This window comes from Pogona vitticeps, chromosome 1, assembly GCF_051106095.1.
Source record: "Pogona vitticeps strain Pit_001003342236 chromosome 1, PviZW2.1, whole genome shotgun sequence".
Taxonomy (NCBI): Eukaryota; Metazoa; Chordata; class Lepidosauria; order Squamata; family Agamidae; genus Pogona; species Pogona vitticeps.
In genome coordinates, this window is record NC_135783.1 from 91035459 (window position 1) to 91054888 (window position 19430).

The 19430-nt window shown below is 40.4% G+C and overlaps 1 protein-coding gene across 1 annotated transcript in view; it reads right to left on the bottom strand.

The window, feature by feature from the left end:
- Positions 1 to 385: 385 nt before the first annotated feature.
- The window catches only part of SLC35F1 (solute carrier family 35 member F1), a 282097-nt gene continuing 263052 nt past the window's right edge, over positions 386 to 19430 (bottom strand). Inside the window, exon 8 of the mRNA XM_020802180.3 lies at positions 386 to 7200. Within this exon, the coding sequence (XP_020657839.2) occupies positions 6976 to 7200 (225 nt within the window). The 3' untranslated portion in view covers positions 386 to 6975. The remainder of the gene's footprint in view (positions 7201 to 19430) is intronic.

The window sequence follows — 19430 nt, forward strand, 5'->3', positions numbered from 1 at the left end:
GCCTTTCTCTATGGAGGCCATATGGTCCCTTGGTTGTGTATGTCTCTCTCTCTCTCTGTGTGTGTGGGGGCTCCTGGCACATTTTTTCGCACATCACCTTATAAGGTTTATTATGCAACTTATAGAATTCTGATTCAGCCTATATTTCTTTCATATTGTTTTTATGGCCATGGCAAAAATAAAAAAAAAAGGTTGAGAGAGGCTGGAGTAGCCATTGTGTGTTATCAATGCTGCCATCTACTGAGGCAAGAAACAACTTTACTTGAAGGATGTCCATCCCAGGCTGAAGGCCACAACTTTCTGCATCTTCATTCAGGAAATATTGGTTTCCCCTTGATTTGAAAAGGTCCTTCTGATCCTGATTTGGAACAAACACAACCATGGCTTAGATAAAGGATGTATTCTTTTATTTGAAAACATTATACAGGCATTACATGGCCACAGCCAGTCCAAGTTGGAGCATGCAAATATCAAAACAGAAGAGAATTCATTCTCAGCGAACCTTGTTGGACATTTGTTTCATTTTTGGTTCTTACTTCCATTTGTAAGTGTCAACATTAGTGTGCTTTATTATGGCATTTAACAATTAAAATCCTACCCATGGGGTAAAATTTTTATTTATATAGCTAGCTGCAGAATACTAAAATGACCTTTTTAAAAAAGAGAAAATACTACACACTTGTTGAAAATGTTAATGGCACAAGTTAGCAATATCTAAACTATACACTGAAGCGTCTTCTTCTGACACAGTGCTGCAAAATGTCAATCGCTCGGTTGGCGATTGTGTTCTTAAGTCTGTAGGTTGAATTAAAACCATGCTTGTCACTAGAGTTTTCATTCCGCCGTTGGAATACCTTGCTAATATCCAGTCAGCACCAACAAGGTAGCTCAACACATTTTTATTCCAAGAATTGGGCTATACAGTACTTATGAAGTCATTGTTTTTAGCTGGTGGTTGTAGCTACCTGCTGGACAGAAGGATTCTTTGCTGGTGTCCTCTGCAGTTCTTGGAATGCCAAGAAACAGAACTATTAGAAAAAGTAACATTTTCTTCCGGATCTCTCTTCCAGGATTTAATCTTTATCAACTTATGCTAGCGTCCTCTTTTAAAGAAGCGAGCGGGATCTTTAACTAGAGACAGTGGAATTTAGCAATTCCTACAGTTTAATTGTTCAACAGCATTTATTGGGGAAGGTCCACACCCAAATGCATGATTTGCATGCAGATGTCCCTGGGATCATTTCCCAGCACCCTCAAAAAAGGAGCCCAGCCAAACTGGGAGGTCTCTGCCCTGAGAGCTTAGACAGCTGCTGTCAGCCAGAGTAGATATTACTGGGCTAGGTGGACAAAAGGTCTCAGTATAAGGCAGCTTCATAGGTTAATATGTTCAGTGATATGTGCACAGATACAAGTCTTGCTAGGTGAGCAGTGCATTGCTGAGCATTCTCCTATCCTCTGTGGAGCAATTTGAAATCTCAGGAAAGTAACTCCGGATGGCAACTTTCCATAGACTACAACCTCATTCCAATTAAAATTCTTGTCAGTGAACTGACGGATGGATGCCTTCCACCCAGTTTGTTTCTACTGAGACTGAAATCTACAAATTAGTGTCATAAAAAATGAGATATTTAAAAGAAAATCTACAAAAACATTTGGCTTACAAAATAAATACTAAATAATAAAAGTCCTCAAAAAACAATGATGCAAAATGAATGCGCTTAAACAGGAAACAAACACACAAACCCTTCAAGAAATGGTTAAGATCAAACATGGGACAGCAGAGAAAGGTATTTAATTGGTATAAAAGGTAGCAAAAAAAGGCTTGGAGATGGCAAAGGCCATTAGCAGACTTCAGATCTGAAACCTGAGAAAACCGCTAAGGTCCCAGTCCCAATTACACTTGAATGCACACAAATGCTACTTGAAGGTGCAGCCAAGTGTGTTCAGAATTGAAACCTTTGTAAAGAGTGGCTTAAGCACAGCAGTCAAGCTAGACTTTAAAGCATAAATGGAGTGCTGAATTAAGGATAGGGGGCTTGGGTGGAACCCCAAGAAAGCCATTTGCCCCAAATCTGCAGATGATCAGTCAAAAGAAACAATCCCATTTGTGAGCACATTGACTGAAGGATGATTCCCTGTCATTGTTTGTGTGCCAGGTCCACTTCTTAACTTGTAAAATATTTCATTGATGGCCCTCAGCTCAGCAGTGAATTCTACCCCCTGTGACTAAGCAGGCAAGGACTCATGGGAAATGCAAGGCAGGATATAGCATTTTCTCTCTCTCTCATAGAAGACATCAGCCCTCACATACCAGGATGTGATGTTTTCATTCCCAAGGGTCACATTTTGCTACAGAACCAGATTTACTTGGTAGGCATTCTGCATCACTGTCACCTGAAGAGCTGCAATTCCATACCCCTAAGTTTCAGCCCCTGGAGGTGAGTGTTGGTGTCTTCTGGTTTCTCTTCGGATTGTATAAATCTTTCACCTTTTACAAACAAAGATGGCTGGGGGAAGGGAGGAATGGACCAGCCCATCTCTTCCTTTTTGCCACTGGCAGCCTTTTTCATCATAGTCAGTGTAATCTATTGCATCATGGCATTTATCCCAATCAATGTAATATATTGTGATAAAAACCCTCCTGGGCCATAATTTGGTGAACCTGATGCCAAGAAGCACAGTCAAGTTGTCATTAGGTCAGCCCATTCAGGGTGGCTGCTGGAATTCTCAGTGAGTTCAACAAATACTGTATAAGGCATACAAACGTAACTCTAACCATAACTCTGCCGTAACCTTAACTCTAACCTATCAATACACTGGAATTCTTATACAGCTAGAAAATACCCAAGAACTCACATGATCTATGTTGCTTTCTCCTAGTGGATGAGACTTACAGAAGACTCTAAAAATATCAGCTGCCACTTTTTGTCTTGTACGCAAGGTTAAGCGGAAGATAAAGGCACTCTGGCCTACTGCATAAACAGTGGAAACCATGCAAACTGTAGGCAGTGGAATACTGTTCCTCCTACCCAGAAACATAGTGCATACCTTCCTATTCCAGTTTCTCAGTGAATGTCCATGTCCATGTCTGGAGAAATCAGCAGTTGCATGCAACGCACTCTTGGTCACAAGTACCTGTGAATCTGGACCATTGTTTCCTTTGCAGAAAGTTACGGAATTTAAAATCTATGCCATTTATTTATCATGATGGTACCCTTTCCCCTTTCTTCTCATAGGAGTAACGCTTTTAAGGGGATCATATGATCCATCCTCCATCAGAAGAAAATAGCAATCTATTCAACAGTGAAGACATATTCTTTTTTTTTAAAGGAATGGATTCCAGCTAACATCTTCTTAACAAACAAAAATTAAACCTTTTTCCTTGAATGCTCTGGGAACACTTGCTAAGAATTAAGAGTAATGTTCCTTGGTACTCTCAAACTCATTTGGGAAATATATGATTGTTTTCCAGCCACAAATGTTATTTATTTATTTATTTATTCTATTTATACCCCGCCTATCTGGTCATTTCAACCACTCTAGGTTGAAATGGGAAGGGAACTGCACTTCCCTTGAGGCAGTTAAAACTAGTTCCCCCCCCCAGCCCCCATAGCTATAAATGGAGCTATTTGACTCTTCTCCCTGTAAGGAAATCCCTTGAGACACTTTCATATCACTGAAGCACTGCTACCTTCCCTTCCTCTCGTGACACTGGACTCTAGAGAAATCAGTGACTCCTTTCTTTTTAGCTGAGTGTCTACATATGCACACAAATCAAGACAATAAAATCATAGGGAGAGAAATGAACCTCTGTGAGGAACAGCTGAGGGAGGAACTTCCTGACAGTAAGAGCCGCACAACAATGGAAGGGCATGCTGGTGAAGGTAGAGGCTGGCAAGAGCCATCGGCCAGGAATGGTTTAGCTATGGATTTCCTGCTTCATCAGGGGGTTGGATCTGGTGACTATTGGGGCTCTGTCCAGCTCTATAACTGCATGATTCTATGGGTGAAGTCCTGTTGATTGGAGCAACAAAAGGTGCAACATTCAGTCTGCTGACAATTAAACAGCTGCTGCTGTTTTCGCCGCCACATGCCAAGCCAGTGTGTGTGTTTGCTCCCAAGAATTGCAGCTGTGATTTTTAATTGCTGGCTAACAGAATGTTACATCTTTTGTTACACTAATAAACAAGAGGTCTGTTTATGGCACTATGAAATATGCTGCCTTTGTGCTTCACGGAGGGAGACAGGAGAGTATTCTGGCTTCCTCCACAGCAAATGCTTTAAGATAGCTATGCGCCTTATTGCCTCTTTAGTCTTACCAAAAGCTTTAAACACAATCCAACAAACAACTAGGGATAACAACAAGAAATATGTTGGACCCCTTTGCTGGGTTGAGACCTTGGCCATCCTGGGAGGTGGCACAAAACTGGTATGTGAGTCACCAACCTCTTTCATGTGACTTTAGGGTTCCTGTGACACCAGAGAAACAGAGGAAGCAGCAGTTCCTATGTCACTCAGATGACATGGAAAGGCTCCTCCCCAACACTCTAGTAATAGTCATGGCCTTGCAATGATAAAGATGTATTGGACATTCAAAGAGGTGACATTGATGGGATTTTTAAGGAGAAAAACACTGACAAGGAAGGGGTTAAGTGTTCCCTTTCTTCCTGCTGCCCTTTGGAATAAATGCGTTATTCTGAGGCTCTTTCGCATTAGGAGAAAGAGTTTCATTTTAGCTTTGTGATATACATTGGCATATATAACACAGAATTTCACCCCTGTATAGAAATTCCAAACTGCCAGAGGCATGTCCAGCACTGTGACTTTGTTGGCAGGCAAAATTGTTATGTACCATAAAGCTACAAATGTTAAACCACTTTAATCTGAGCTCTCATTTACATCTTTCTTTTATGTAAGGATGTTTAGGACTGAGCTATGCATGTGCAGATGGGAATACCGGCTCTAATAACAGCAAATACAAGAGATTCCCACTTGGCAGATGCTATAACTGACTGGAAAAAACAAAAAACAAAATTTTGTTAAAAAAGGAAGAAATTCAAAGAGCCTAGAATATTCTCATTAATTAATAGCTGAAACTAATTGCCTCTGCCCAACATTAGCTACATATATTCATATTCACCTTGCAAGCAGAAAGTGTATAAAAACAGGGCTAAATCCTCCCTCTCCTTAGTTACAAGACCCAAAAATAATTTTTAAAATAGAAAATGTACTTTTAACTGTTTGAAAATAGTAAGAAATTGAGTTTGTATCTGCAAGGTTAAGACACCAATGTGGACATTAATTTCCCTTTCACCAGATGGAGGACCTCAGCCGTGCAAGATTGTGGTAAAAAAGGCAAAATCTGACAGCTTCAAAACTGTAAATATTTCTTTTTAAAAAGGTTTTAAGTGTTTTTTTTTTCCAACCTATTCCTAGAATAGAGATGAATACTGGTAACTGTCCATCCCCTGGCTTCCCAGAACACTTGGTTCTTTAGAGCCATCTTCAGCAGGGTACCCTCCAGATAGCTGAGGATGATGAGATCTCTACTCCACAGCAGGTGAGAAGGTCTGCCTTAGCAGGCTGGTCTGCCAGTTGTGAAGGCAGCTGAATGAACAAAATGGCACTGGGGTATAGGCATTGTGACTAACCTGCCTTGGCTATGTGAAACAAACCCTTACTAGACATTAAGAGTGTCGGCATGCATATGGACCTGCTGTACAAATGCGGCTTTACTAAAACCCAGGCAACGTCAGTGTAAAAAAGGTGCAGAAATACCATATTGGTGCTATGTGAGGGAATTTCAGCATGCATTCTGAGCTGGTCACAAATTATTTTGAGTGATTTACTGAGAGTTGCTGCATTAACTTTGAACTGCCAATGTCAATGGTTTTCCGAACTTCTACCATTAGGGCTGCTTGCCTTGAAGGATGGATGGTTGCATTCCCATTGTTGCTCTGGCTTTTTCAATTGTCCAGTCAATCTTACTTTAAAAAGCTAGGGACCACTTCCCTCCTTCTCTCCTCTTCTCACAAGGCAACCCCAACACCACCAGGCCAGCAATACTATATTGAAGAAGGGTGGGTAAGGAGGTGGCAATGGCAGTCTTTCCCATTAATGCATAGAGCACAGTTCGCAAGTGCCAAGGTCTCTGAGGGTCTGATCTGATGTTTATCTGCCATTACCTAGGAACACTTCTCCTCAGACAGAATTGATGCTCAGAGTAGCTTTTTCTGGGAGGGATCCTTGGATCTGTAGTCAAAGCTTGAGATCCTCAATGGGAAAAAGTGAACCTGCACTCACAGAAAGGATGATCACTGCCTTTTGTATGTACACCTCCTTCTGCAATATGTTTTTGTCTCGTTTTGCTTTGCCTTGAGGAAGAGGGCAGAGGTGGAAGAAGTGGGAATTCCTGACTCATGAGCAGAATTGAGGTAGATGCCTGTTCAGAGCAGGCTGTGCTCATCCCCATCCTGTTTGTTTTGAATTCCCCCCCACTCAACTTTTTCCCATCAAGATCTGCCGTGGAGCCCCTTGCGATGCAACTCCAGTCTACTGAAGAGGATTCCCATGGTCATCTTCTTGAGGGAACGCTCAGCTCAGTCATGGCATTTGTCTTCAATGTGAACCAAACTGTGTGTTCTCTCAAGAACAGACCTACTGTATAGGTTTCTAATGGAAGCCTGGTAGCTAACACGTTGTCCTACAGGCAAGCTTGCCCACTATATCTGTACTTCTCATCAAGGAACCACTCATCATTTTTTTGAGGAACTCCAGTTAGAACAGCAAAGGCCCAAGAATTACTGCTCTTAGTCACATACGCTTAACAACAATTTAGTCTGTAATTTTACAAGCCTTCCCTATTTGCTACCTTGCAGTCCACCTGAGCAACTGCATCCGGTAAATACCTTTCTCTATGGATGATACAGAGATAATGGAGATACAAACTCCACCAAGGATGCCAAAGGCCTGAGTTTAGGCAACTCGGACATGAGGTTCTTCTTCTGTTTCTTGGCCTAGACTGGTGTATGTTACTGAAGGCTCTAGCTGCCCAGTGGCTGGCAAGTCTACAACAGGTCCTGAAGGGTTTCGGAACTGCTTGTACACACGTGGATCCTGGGCAACATAGGTGGATGTGGAGGAGTACAGCACCAGCCCAACAAGGATTGTGAAGAATGACAGAAGGTAAAGTCCTGAAAACTGAAGAGAAACAAGAACAACAACAAAGTGATGAATGGCATATTGGTTATGCAACACAATAAAGAAGTATAGACAAAACAGTCAGCAGACGTCTTTGAATACTTGGTTTAAATCCAGCAAATCCTTCTTCTACCAAGCACATTTCAATTAGGTGGAGCTCTTCCATGGGAAATCAAAACACATTATTCAAACCAATATCATGTACCTTTGCTTATTCTGAATTACCCCATACTTTGAACTTTTCCCAAGAATGTCACATTTTTCACTTATTGTGGTAAATTTTTATTACTCATACACACTCCCACTTTCCAAGGAATTGCAACCACTGGCCACCCCAACATTTCAAGAAAAACAAAATAAAATAACAAACTCCAAGAATTCCAAATGGAAAACATAAAACTTGAAATTAAAGTTCAGAAGCAACAAGCAACATTAATAAGCAAATGCTTTAATAAGTCAAGGAACAGTGTTGTGATTGCTGTAAGAGGTTGTCAAAGCACAAAGGAAAGAAACTCAACTCATTCTGCAAAATTAATATTGTGTGTGTGGGAAAAGGTACAGAATGGATATGGGTACCTGGTGTGGTGTAGGAGATAGAATGATGCACTAGAACTCAGGAGCCCTGGATTTGAATCCCCATTCAGCCATATAAGCTCACTGTGGTATAGAACTGACAAAACCACCTTAAATACCTCACTTACCCTGAAAGCCCTGTTTGAGTTGTTATGACTTGGTTCTGACTTGATGGCACACAACAACAATAAGAACATAATGGAGGCCTTGCAATTTTGATCAAGAGATATCACACGATGATGACTTCGAAGATGAATTCAGAATGCAGTTCATTATAGAGTTGCATAGGAGTGAACCTCACTGAACACAAATGCTCAAATAGTTCTAATGTAAATGGTTAAAACAATTCAACAATACATATAAAAGTTGAGCAACAAACAAAATTAAAGGGAAAAAAGGAAAAGAGATGGAGACAGAGTGTGTGTAAGAGAACAAGAAGGGGGGGAAGCATTTGCCAGATCTAAGGGCAAATCTAAGGGCAATTAGCAAAGATTTTTTAAAAAGCAACAAGCTGTCTTATAAACCCAGGTGTCAATTCAGGCTAGTGAAATGGAAAGGCCACTGCACACTGTTCTGGTAGGAAAGAAAGACAGGGCATAGCTTTTCCAGTTAGAGCTACAATAGGTTCAGCTCAGCATAGGACGGCAAGTCCGAACATCTGCTGGCCAGACTGCCATCTGATGCCCTGCCCCAGCCCCCACTGGGAGACTCAAGTCCACTCTGAGCAGTCCTGCCCACCTGCCAGTCTCACTTGCCGGAGGTAGCCAGCTAGTCCTATCTTCCCTGTGGGCTACTAGGAGCCACTAGCAGCCACTACTACACCCCCGCTGAAATCACCATTATCAGCTCCACGGCCACTTTGCTCCTGGGCCACAAATTGTGTTTTCCATTCAGTTTGGGGACACAGACATCTCAGCAACATATAGGAAAAATCTATACATCAACACTCTGACTCAGGCTCAACCCATGTTTACAGAATCATCTCAAAGTGAATTGAGCTCGCATGAATTCGTGTTCATGAATTCACTTGTGAGCTCGGTGCATCTGTGTGCATCTTGTCAATTTAAATTTCAATCTAAAAGCTCTGTATGAAAGGAGCCCCAGTGTTCCTGATCGTGTTATAAGACTACAAATCAGGCTAAGTCTCATTTTTGAAATTTAAAGCCAGCTTTCTTTCCATTTCAGAAATATTAAGATAACAAAGAAGGAACCATGTTACTGCATCCAGTGATTTAAAGAATTTTAAGAAGAATTAATTGTTACCCAAATATACTGCATGTTTTTACAGAAAGAATTTAGGGCAGTTGAAGATAGTATTGTCATAGTAAATGTTGCATTGTAGGTGGCAAACATGGCAGTTCCCATACCTGCATTCTCAAAGAGAGTTCAAAAATGCAGGCATCTAGATTATTCATGCCAACCAACTAGCAGTACCAGTTTTCATCTTCAACAGAAGCATGTCTTTTGTCAAGCTAATTAATCTTAACTTTCCACCCGAGAGCAATCTACCCCAAATGCTTAGTAGTGAATCACAACACAAAATGATACATAACTCCATATTGTTGCTAAGAAAAAATATAATTCCTCCCAGTTACTTGGAGAGCTGCAGCAAAATCCACAGGAAATAGAGATGCCTGAGGTAGATGGCATGTGATGTCAGTATCCCTAATAGTTAAAAATCGCTGGTGATTTGCCACTGCAGATTGTGGTTCCATTGCCACACTGACTGCAGGAAGAATTTGCACGACAATGAAGCCACAGCTGAGATTTTCAAATGTTTAGATTTGGTTCAACTTTCACAAGACAGAATGAAGTGATTTCAGCATTGCCTAGTCTGCCTTAAAACAAACAAACAAACAACAAACAAACAAAAAACTGGTATACCCATAGTCCAAAGTGTTTGAATTTTTTTAAACCGAGACTGTATACTTAAGACTTAGTTAACAATTAAGGCATGATCTGTATTGTGCATTCTTGCTAAAGATACATAAAGTGCCTTATTGGATCAGAACAAAGCACGTATCGTATAGCATAGATTGCCCCTTCCTGCAAAAGGAAAGGCAACATCTATCTGCCATAAACAAGGCAGATAAATGGTATCTTTGCTTTTGTAGAAAGGGGCGATCTGCAAGGTTCTTCTGCAAACTTTAGCCTTTTTGCCTTGCAAGCTTTTTCATACAACTGACATAATCAAATAAAAGGAGTGAAAGGAAAGCCTGTTCAGCTTTAGCCAAACAAAACAGCCAAACAAAACAGCACACTTGCCTTTATGAATGTACATCAATCCGTTCTGCTCTCCAGACCTTTGGGCATTAGAGGGACTTTTGTGTTCTAATCTGAACAAGATGGTTTGTTTGTCCCCCGATTCTTCTTTATATGAGAACCCTACCTGGTTTGCACAATGTATACCATTCTTTTGTCAGTTCAGGGAAATATGACAAGCACAGAATCAAATTATTATGGAAGATACGATTTCTTAACCTTGGCATACTTGTTTAATTCCATAAGCAAACAGTATATTTGTCTTATCTAAAAGACATTCAAACCAGCCACTCTCTGGCAGCAAATAAAATGTCTTCTCATTGCTGCAATATTGCTGAGTTGAAGTATGCATTTTCAGAACATGTTCTGGGACACGATCAGGGGGAGCAGCATGAATACTCTTGCCCTTGATACCCTGACAGCCACTGAAAACATGTGAACATTTTAAAGAACCAGCCCCTTATGGCATGTGCATCTGCTGTAGTCTTCCACAGCCAGAAGGTAACCAGCGCCTTTCGGAAAGGAAGGTGCCTTAATGAGGAAAGTCCAAAGTGTGCCAGAGGGAGCACTGTTCAGTGTTAAGAAAGCTAGGCCTCCAGTTTCCCTCAAGTTGTTAATTGCTTTTCTTTCCAGACTTCTCACCTCCACCCCCGCTCATCACAGATTTAGTACATCTGCCCTGTTGCCTTGGCAGCTGGAAATATTGTGTCGAACAGTAGCAGTCGTGATGCTGGGAGATGGCTTTCACACAGCATTGCCCTCCATCAGGTGGTGTGAGGTCTTCAGCACTGGAGAGGCTGGACCTCGGTTTCAACAGCAATCACAACAGGCTGCCATGTGACTGCAGCTCTTCATGCGAAGCAGAAAGAAAGCTTAGTGGTTTTATTTTTCATCTTTAAATTTGACTGTTTGTTCCTTCTTCCGAAAGCTCATTCTCCCTTGTAATTTTATGAAGGAATATTGATCCTGCTCAGCCTCACTGAAATTTTAAGACTCTTTTCTGGAAGAGCTTTTCTACCATAGTACTGCAGTCATGCCCAGAATACTGATATGTGTTTGGATAGCCTTCCCCAAGCTGATGCCCTCTGATGAGAGGGACTATAACTCCCAGACTTGCCTCCAACTACTGTGGTATTGAGAATCCCAATCCATTATAACTAGAGATTAGGCAGCTGAGGAAAAATGCTTGTCTTGATTCAGACAGGTTTTGTGCTCACAACAGGAGCAGATTATAACACTGGCTGGGCAGTGTTATAAAAGCAGACAAGATAGTCATGCCTATTAAGGTCAGAGCCAGACAGGTAAGGCACAGTTACATCTAGTGTAGACAGGTTTACAGAAGAGGCAGATTACCGTAAGTCAGCCCCTTGGACAGATCACTGTGTGAAAGCTGGCTGGAGTACTCTTCTCACCCCAGGAAAAGGCATTAAGCACACAAGCCTTATGAAAGCTAGAAAGCTTGCCCCAATATCTCTCACAAGCTTCTGAACACTGAAAAGGGCCACCACCTAGTTTGCCAGCCACTGCCCCTGTGGTGAAGAATGACAGTATCTGCTCTGGAAGTGAATCTTTTGAAGCTGAGGAAGCTGATAAGACAACATTCTCTGGCCTAGAGAGTCTCAGTGGAGGATGGGGAATTAAATGTGAATTGAACCTGGGGAACACAGCATCTTCTGTCTCCATACGTCACATGCTACAAGTGTTTGGATTTTAGATAGTCAGGCACAAGAAGGCACATTCCGAAGGCACCTGATTTGATGGCATTTCATACTTGCGATGATTAACTTTCTATTACAATACTCAAGACAATTATTTTGGCAGACTTTAAATGCTGAATCTGCAAGAAGATAGATGAAAAAGCTGTATGTCCATGACTTCTCTTCCATATTTCAAAATCTGTTTCTTACCTCTTCTTATGAAGACAAAGAATAACTGGAATTCTACGTCGCACCAGCTGAATTCCTGTTGCTTAGCATAGTAAGTTGCATCTAGACTTGGTTCATTGAATCAGTGGGGATTCAGTAAGTGAACTCCTCCATAAGTCCCACTGATTCAATGGACCTCCTCCACTCTATTGCATTCTTACTACACAAAGCTACAGGATTTCAGCCAATAAGTTAGCCATTCACAGTTCAAAATGAAACTATTTCCTCCTTCTAGAAATGTTGTTGTGCTGTCACAGCAAATCAACACTCTACAAGGCAATTCTAAAAATGGGGGTAGCTCAAACAAAACATTGGAACTTTTAAGCAAGGAAATTCAATTCTTCAAAAATCGTCAGAAAAAACTCTGGTTTTTGAATGTGGGATTCTGTGCTTCTGTATCCACAATTCAAAATGCCAGGAAATGGCCCAATATTGCTACACAATATCTTGCCCACATTGCCAGCAGGAAAAAGGATGCCAAACCTTACATAGCAAAGAGCAGGCCGAATCTTGATGACATCTACGTTAGCAGTCAAGATGGTCTACAGAATACCCTCTTGTGCTTACTACCATTCACAAAGAGACACCAAGCAGGGGAAAATCCCAGGAGCTGACTCTTTTTTTAAATTAGTTAACCAGTGAAAATAATACATTGTCATTTATCTTCTCTCTTACACTGTGTCTTTATATCATACACCCTCCTCCACCCTCCACCAGCACAGAAACAGTGACAGTAATCTGGATCTTTAGGAGAGGTTCAGGGTGGAGACAATCTACTTTTTTTGGACTGCAAATCTCAGAAGCCCCAGTCAGGGTGACCACATAGGATGAAGAATTCTAGTATTTATAATCTCACGAAGTGAGATTTCCAAATTCTGGATGAAGACTCTCCTTCCTACAGTAATCCTGACCCAGACATTATTTCAGTGGGGGAAGAACCATCTTGATCTCTGGGGGAGGAGAGACTTTAATGTTAAAAACTATTTCCATCACAAAGTCTTTAGTACATACTAACATAATAAATGAGCAGTAGAGTGGCTTCTCAAGTCACATATATAATCTATTCAGTATGTAATCAATTATATCTCACATTGCTACTTATCTGCCTTGAAAGGAACTTCAAAGGGGATGTACCCAAATCCTTGCAAATCAAACTCTGCTTGCGAGCTGTTTTATACTATTAATGTTTGAAAAAAAATGCCATACTACAAAATCATAATCAATTACTTTGCATTCTGTTGAATATCTCCACTTTAAGCATAAGTCACGAGTGAAACCTTTCCTGTATATTCTTTGATAGAAAATAGGGCAAGATAGAATACCTGATAAGATGAATTTAAAACTGCTCATTAGTGGAAAACAGAATAGATTCTAACATAGCCATTATGTAAAAGATGGAATACAGATGGAAAGAACACTGAAAAAGATGTTGCACTTTTCTGTATTGAAATATCTAATCAGCTGTGTTCAAAAGACAGATTTTGACAGAATAACTCAAATGCTGACAACACTACCATCCTGGTAAGGTGAAATCAGCAATACAAGAATGATTTAAATAAATCAGCTGAAGCAAGAAATAAGGAAGGTTCACCAGGAATTACTGCTTTGCTATTTCCTACGGATTTTGAAGAAAATCCAGAACTGAGCCTTGAAGGAGACTTTCCAAGAAACCCTACTAGTATCGTAAAAGAGGTTTGAATCCATTGCATAGTCACAGTATAGGCACATCAAGCTGGAAGCTGGATAATCGCATAGGACAGGGGTCAGCAATACAGATGTCCAGGGGAAAAACTTTTGGTTATCTTTTGTTTCAGGTCCTTTCAAGGAGCTCCTCTTTTTGTTTTGGGTTCTTTTGGGTAGAATTTCCTTCAATAAATCTGGAAATACTCTAATATTTGAGGTTTTTTCCCCCTTTGGGTTTCTGGTCCTAGAGACAATTAAGCCCTACAAAGGAGACAAAAGGCAGCAGACAATAATCTACTCCCAAAATCAGGAACCAAGAGTACATAAAAATCATTCACAGACCATGTGGGGATCAACAGTATTTTAGAGTTCATATTTATCATCACATCACCATCTTCATCATCCTCACCAACTCATCAGCAGGAAACAGTAGAGATGAGAAATAAAAATAATTATCATCAAAATAAAATACCACAAACATATATTAAGGATGATACAATCATATCCCAAGCCCCCAAATATGGGAGATTGGGGAGCCAGATCTACCCTCTACCACTTCAAGGACAGGAAGGCATTCCAGGCAACAACAAAGGGAATTTGAGGAAGTCCCTCCAAAATTATTTAAATAAAAGGCCAAAAAATCAGGAAATTCAAAGAATCTAAAAAGTAATTCATGAATGGACTAAGATTGTTTTTTTAAAAAATGTAATCTACAATGGAAGAAGAAAAGTAGCAGTACCAGTAGCAGGGCAGTGAGGAATAATATAAGGGGCAGAGGAGCTCTCTCAGAAGCAACCGTGAACATCTTAACAAAATTTTCAGACTCTCTTAAAGATTGAAATTCATCACCCACCCCTGCCAGGGGGTCCAGTTCTGCAGGACCTATTAAAGAGTTAAGTGATGGCTAGAGAGTCCAGTGAGTTAGGTGGAGCCAAAGAGCGGGAAATCATTTCCACACTGTGCATCACAAAGAGTCAGCCTGTATTGTCTTGGGCAAGCTGCACAAGTCTCAGAACACCTCCAAAGAAGGGAATAGCAAACTACTTCTGAGTACTCTCCACCTAGAAAACCCTGAAATAAATGGTTGTGTAAGTCAGAAATTACTTCACTGCACACAATTAACTTAATTAATTAAACATACTACCCACCCCTTTCCAGGATGTTCTCTGAATCCTAATTGGCAGCTAATAGCCCTTCTCACAAGACTTGCAATTCTACTTTTCACTGGAATATTAAATGAGGTGATTTTGCATACAAGGGTCAAGTGGAGGGACTGAGAAATACCAAATATGTAAGAAATCTGTTTCATTCACCTCTCTTTCAGAATCCAAAGGCTTTCGTATTTCAGAAGTCATGTATCATAAAGCCACAAAAGACTCTGAAAATGAATGAAAGAGGTATTTTTCCATTTGGGTACATCCAGAAGCCCCGTACCTAGTCAACAATACACAGCTCACCTGCATGGCACCTGATTTTACAACCTTGTCCTTTGTGAAATTTCATAGCATGGCAGCAGATTCCAGGTCTCTTTCAAACCATGGCATGCTAGAAACATACACATAGTTTTAAAGAAGAGCTGTGCCCCCCAAAAGCTGCTTAAAAGCACAATTCTACTTTCAAGACAACTGCTTCCTTTGCGTTGGTTTCAAAGGAAACTGGGCCCCAGCCTCATTTCCGCTGCCTTTGCTACAGTGCTTCTAAACTTCACCAATAGTCTTGCAGCCTGGGGTTGGGGGCAAGGCACCTCTGTACTCCTCAAGCTACTCTCCCTATCATAAGAGGTAGACATATTAAAATGCTTTTCGGTAATAACTTCTGAGCCTGTTGAGCATTGCACAGTAGCATGCATCCGATTAACATATTGGCAGGGGCCAGTTTGGCTTCATGAACAACAACACTTGGGAACTGAGATCACTGTTAAGATCCAGGATTGTAGAAAGCCAACATAGAGAACAGAAGAAATACTTGATGTGGAAGTGGCAAGCTTTGCTTTGCACGCTTTGCAAGGGAAGGAACCACTTCCTAAAATGGTATCAACATGAAAAGAACGTTTAACATTTCAGACATGGTAGAATTTAAATGTCCTGTTGAGGACAGGACATTTCAGAGGTCACTAATTCATAGGAGTCACCATAGGTTGGAAGTGGCTTGATGGCACATAACAACAATGTAATCATGAGGCTCATGAAGGCTTCTTGACACTGCTGAGTGTGTTGGATGTCTGACTACAGCACGTTGGATATGCAAAAATGCTGCCATGTGGTAGCTTGGGCAAGAAAAAAATGACAGCCCTTAATCCTGTTAAATAACAGTGACTATACACATATGATGGGCCACAAGAAGGAAGTCAATACACTCAGTTTAGCCCTCTGTGATCCAGTGTCCATGCGAATTGTAATTTGCACAACGTCTTGCTGAACAGAATAGATGCCAGTCCTAAGGTCTTCCATTCTCCAGCATAAATTATGAACCTGACACTGAGCAGAATAATCCTAAGAATTCTAGTATTGCAGCTCTACAGGAAAGGTGCTACCATTTGCTAAGTGCTACTAATTGAAACCAGTCCTTAACATCTCCAGTTACAAGGATCAGACAGGCTCACCTACCCTATGGCAGCTTCGTATACTCCCACATTTTTCTACAGGGCTGGATATTTTTTGCTTTCATCTATGATCTGCTTGTGTGGTAATCAACTGATGCATGCAACATGCATCAGAGAATATGGTCCTCTAAGTATATAAGGCACAGAAGAGAGGCAAAGATTGACAGATGGACATACATACTTAAGTTTTCAATATATTGTTTGAGTTGTAATGTTTTACTTTGACATCCCTCTCATGTTTTTTCCCTCTGACAAAGATAGGAGACAAAAAAACCCTACAAAAAAGCAACTGCAGCACTTTTATCCATCATCTATTGATTTTCAGAAGTTATGTCTATGGTATATGCAGTATTACATCTGCATGATTTGATATACCACATTTTAGTGTCAAAGGACAGGATGTCACTGTCATTATTAATTCATTCTTATAAATCATAAGCCTGCCTAAAAATCTATATTTATATTCATAAAAATACAATTTATCAGAAAAGGCTCTGCTGGAGATATTGTGGTCATCCATCATTTCTTTGATCTTGTGGCATAATCTGAAACTTGGTATCAAACCTGTAAGTTTTCCCCTTTCCCCCGTGATGCATGCAACAACTTGGATCAAAATCCTAATTGACATCAGAACAGTTAAATGAATCACAGATAGAGTGGTAACATGGGCTCACAACTGATATCAGAGCAGCTGAAGGAGGTGGACAAGGTAGGAAGAGATAGAAAGTCCCACAGAGATTAAATAAGTGGTTCATCACAGCTAAGTAAAGGGGCTCAAGGTTCAGTCATAATTTTTTTAAAATCCATCAGGCAATTATTTATTTATTTATTTATTTATGTATGTATGTATGTATGTATGTATGTATGTATGTATGTATGTATGTATGTATGTATTTATTTATTTATTTATTTATTTATTTATTTATTTATTTATTTATTTATTTATTTATTTATTTATTTATTTATTTATTAGCTTTTTACCCCGCCCCCCTAGACAATGCCTACTCGGGGCGGCATATAATTAAGATATATCTGTCAAGAAAAAAGTTGATTAATACTTGTAGTCCATCTTATTTCAATGATTTTAGCAAGTATTTCAATATTCTGTGCAGTTAATATTCATAAAGTACTAGCATAAAGGAAAAGTTATATACTCTACTAGTTATTTTATTATTTATTTAAAATCTTTATATGTCACCTTTTTCTAAAGGATCCAAGGCTGCTTGCAGTATTTAAAAAAACAAAGTCAAATAAAAATTCTAAGTTATTTTACAATTGAATAGTAAATACAAATGGAAAAGCAGCATTAATTAAATACAATGTAGATTTGGAGAAACCTAAGCTGCCTTCTCATAATACGAATGTTTCTCAGTGCTAATTTTCCTGTACAGCTGTGTATGCCTTCTTTAAAAGCATTTTATTTATCAGCAATTTCCCTCTCCTGTGGTTTACCTCAGATTCCTTCACAGTCGTCATAAGGACACTGTGGTATAGTTTTAACTGCTATCTGTGTCTCACAAAAAAAGCAAAAGCAAAAAGAAGAGGCCACGAAACTCAGCTAAATCACCTTGCCTAACAAGCTACTTTTTTCAATAATTAATCTGACTCCTAGAAGTTTGATTGATTCGTTCCCTATCCTGAATTGGTCTCTAATTGATTAGAAGCACTTCAAAGCCTTCGTTTGCATCCGTATCTGAACATGTGCACACATAGCACAATTTCACAGACATGCTGAATGCTGAGCAACAAATAAGTGTGATTCATAACCACCTGAAGAACAGTGCCTTGAAAACAAGACAGAATTCTAAGGGCAAAAGAACTCAGGAAAACAAAACAAAACAAAACACAGGTCAGATCCTTTGAGAGATCCAATCAGGACAAAAAAAGTGGCACAAAGACTCAGTGCATACGAGGTGCTCTATTTCAGAATGGCTGAGGTAATCAAATGAATAAACCCATCCACGGGGGTGGGGAGGAAAAAAGGAAAAAGAAAAATATGGTGTCAGACTTTTTTTTTAAAAAAGGTAAGTGTGCCAAATATCCTGTGTGACATAGTGCTGTTTGTAGGTTAAGGTAAAGGTAAAGGTTCCTCTTGGCATTTAGTCCAGTCGTGTCTGACTCTAGGGCACGGTGCTCATCCCTGTCTCCAAGCTGTAGAGCCAGCATTTGTCCATAGACAGTTTCCGTGGTCACGTGGCCAACAGGACTAGACATGGAACGCTGTTACCTTCCCACCAAGGTGGTCCCTATTTATCTACTCTCATTTTTACATGCTTTCGAACTGCTAGGTTGGCAAAAGCTGGGACAAGCAATGGGAGCTCACTCCATCACGTGGGTTTGATCTTAAACTGCAAGTCTTCTGACCCTGCAGCACAGAGGCTTCTGTGATTTAGCCCACAGCCCCACCACATCCCCTACTTGTAGGTTACAGTACACTATATATTTGGCCAATAATGCCAGAGTCTACTTTGCCTGGAGTCTATTTTGCTAGGGAAACAAAAAGCAGCATTCCCGAGGAAAGACAAACAGTGGGGAGGGTTTAGAGAATCTGGTGTCCTTACCACTTCCTCCTTTCTACCCAGTCTGATGCCACCATTTCATGTGTGGGCTGGAAATGGGGAAGGATAGTGCATGATCTTAACGCTGCCATTAGGGACAGGAGGTTTTATCCCCTCCCCAACCCACTGTAGTGCTAATGCCACTCCCACACCAGTTATTTGCACTGGAGGAAAACATCCTAGTAAAACCAATGAGATCGTCTTTTCCTGAGGCAAGTGGCAGCTATAGTGACTTGATTAGGGCCAGAACTGCAGTGGAGGGCAAAGAGTTAAAACCCATAAAATCCCTCCTCCAGTATTCCCAGGGTTCAGAACCAGATTATGGGCCTTGCAGTTTAATTTGTTAAATCCATTGATAGAATTGCTATTTTGGGGAACAACAGTTTATATCCAGTTTTGTCCTGAAAGATTAATGGTGTACTTCGAGGAGTCTCTCCCATCTGTGTATTTCCAGCAATGCTACATTGTTGCTTCAGATCCAATTGTTCCAGTTCTTTTACTTTTTCTTCCAACAGGGCTACCAATTTGCACTTATTCTCAGGAACAACAACAACAACAACAAACATTGCATACACTTTGCATATCATCAGTTCTTTCAATCTTCCCCTCCTATTTCCCTAAGGCTCT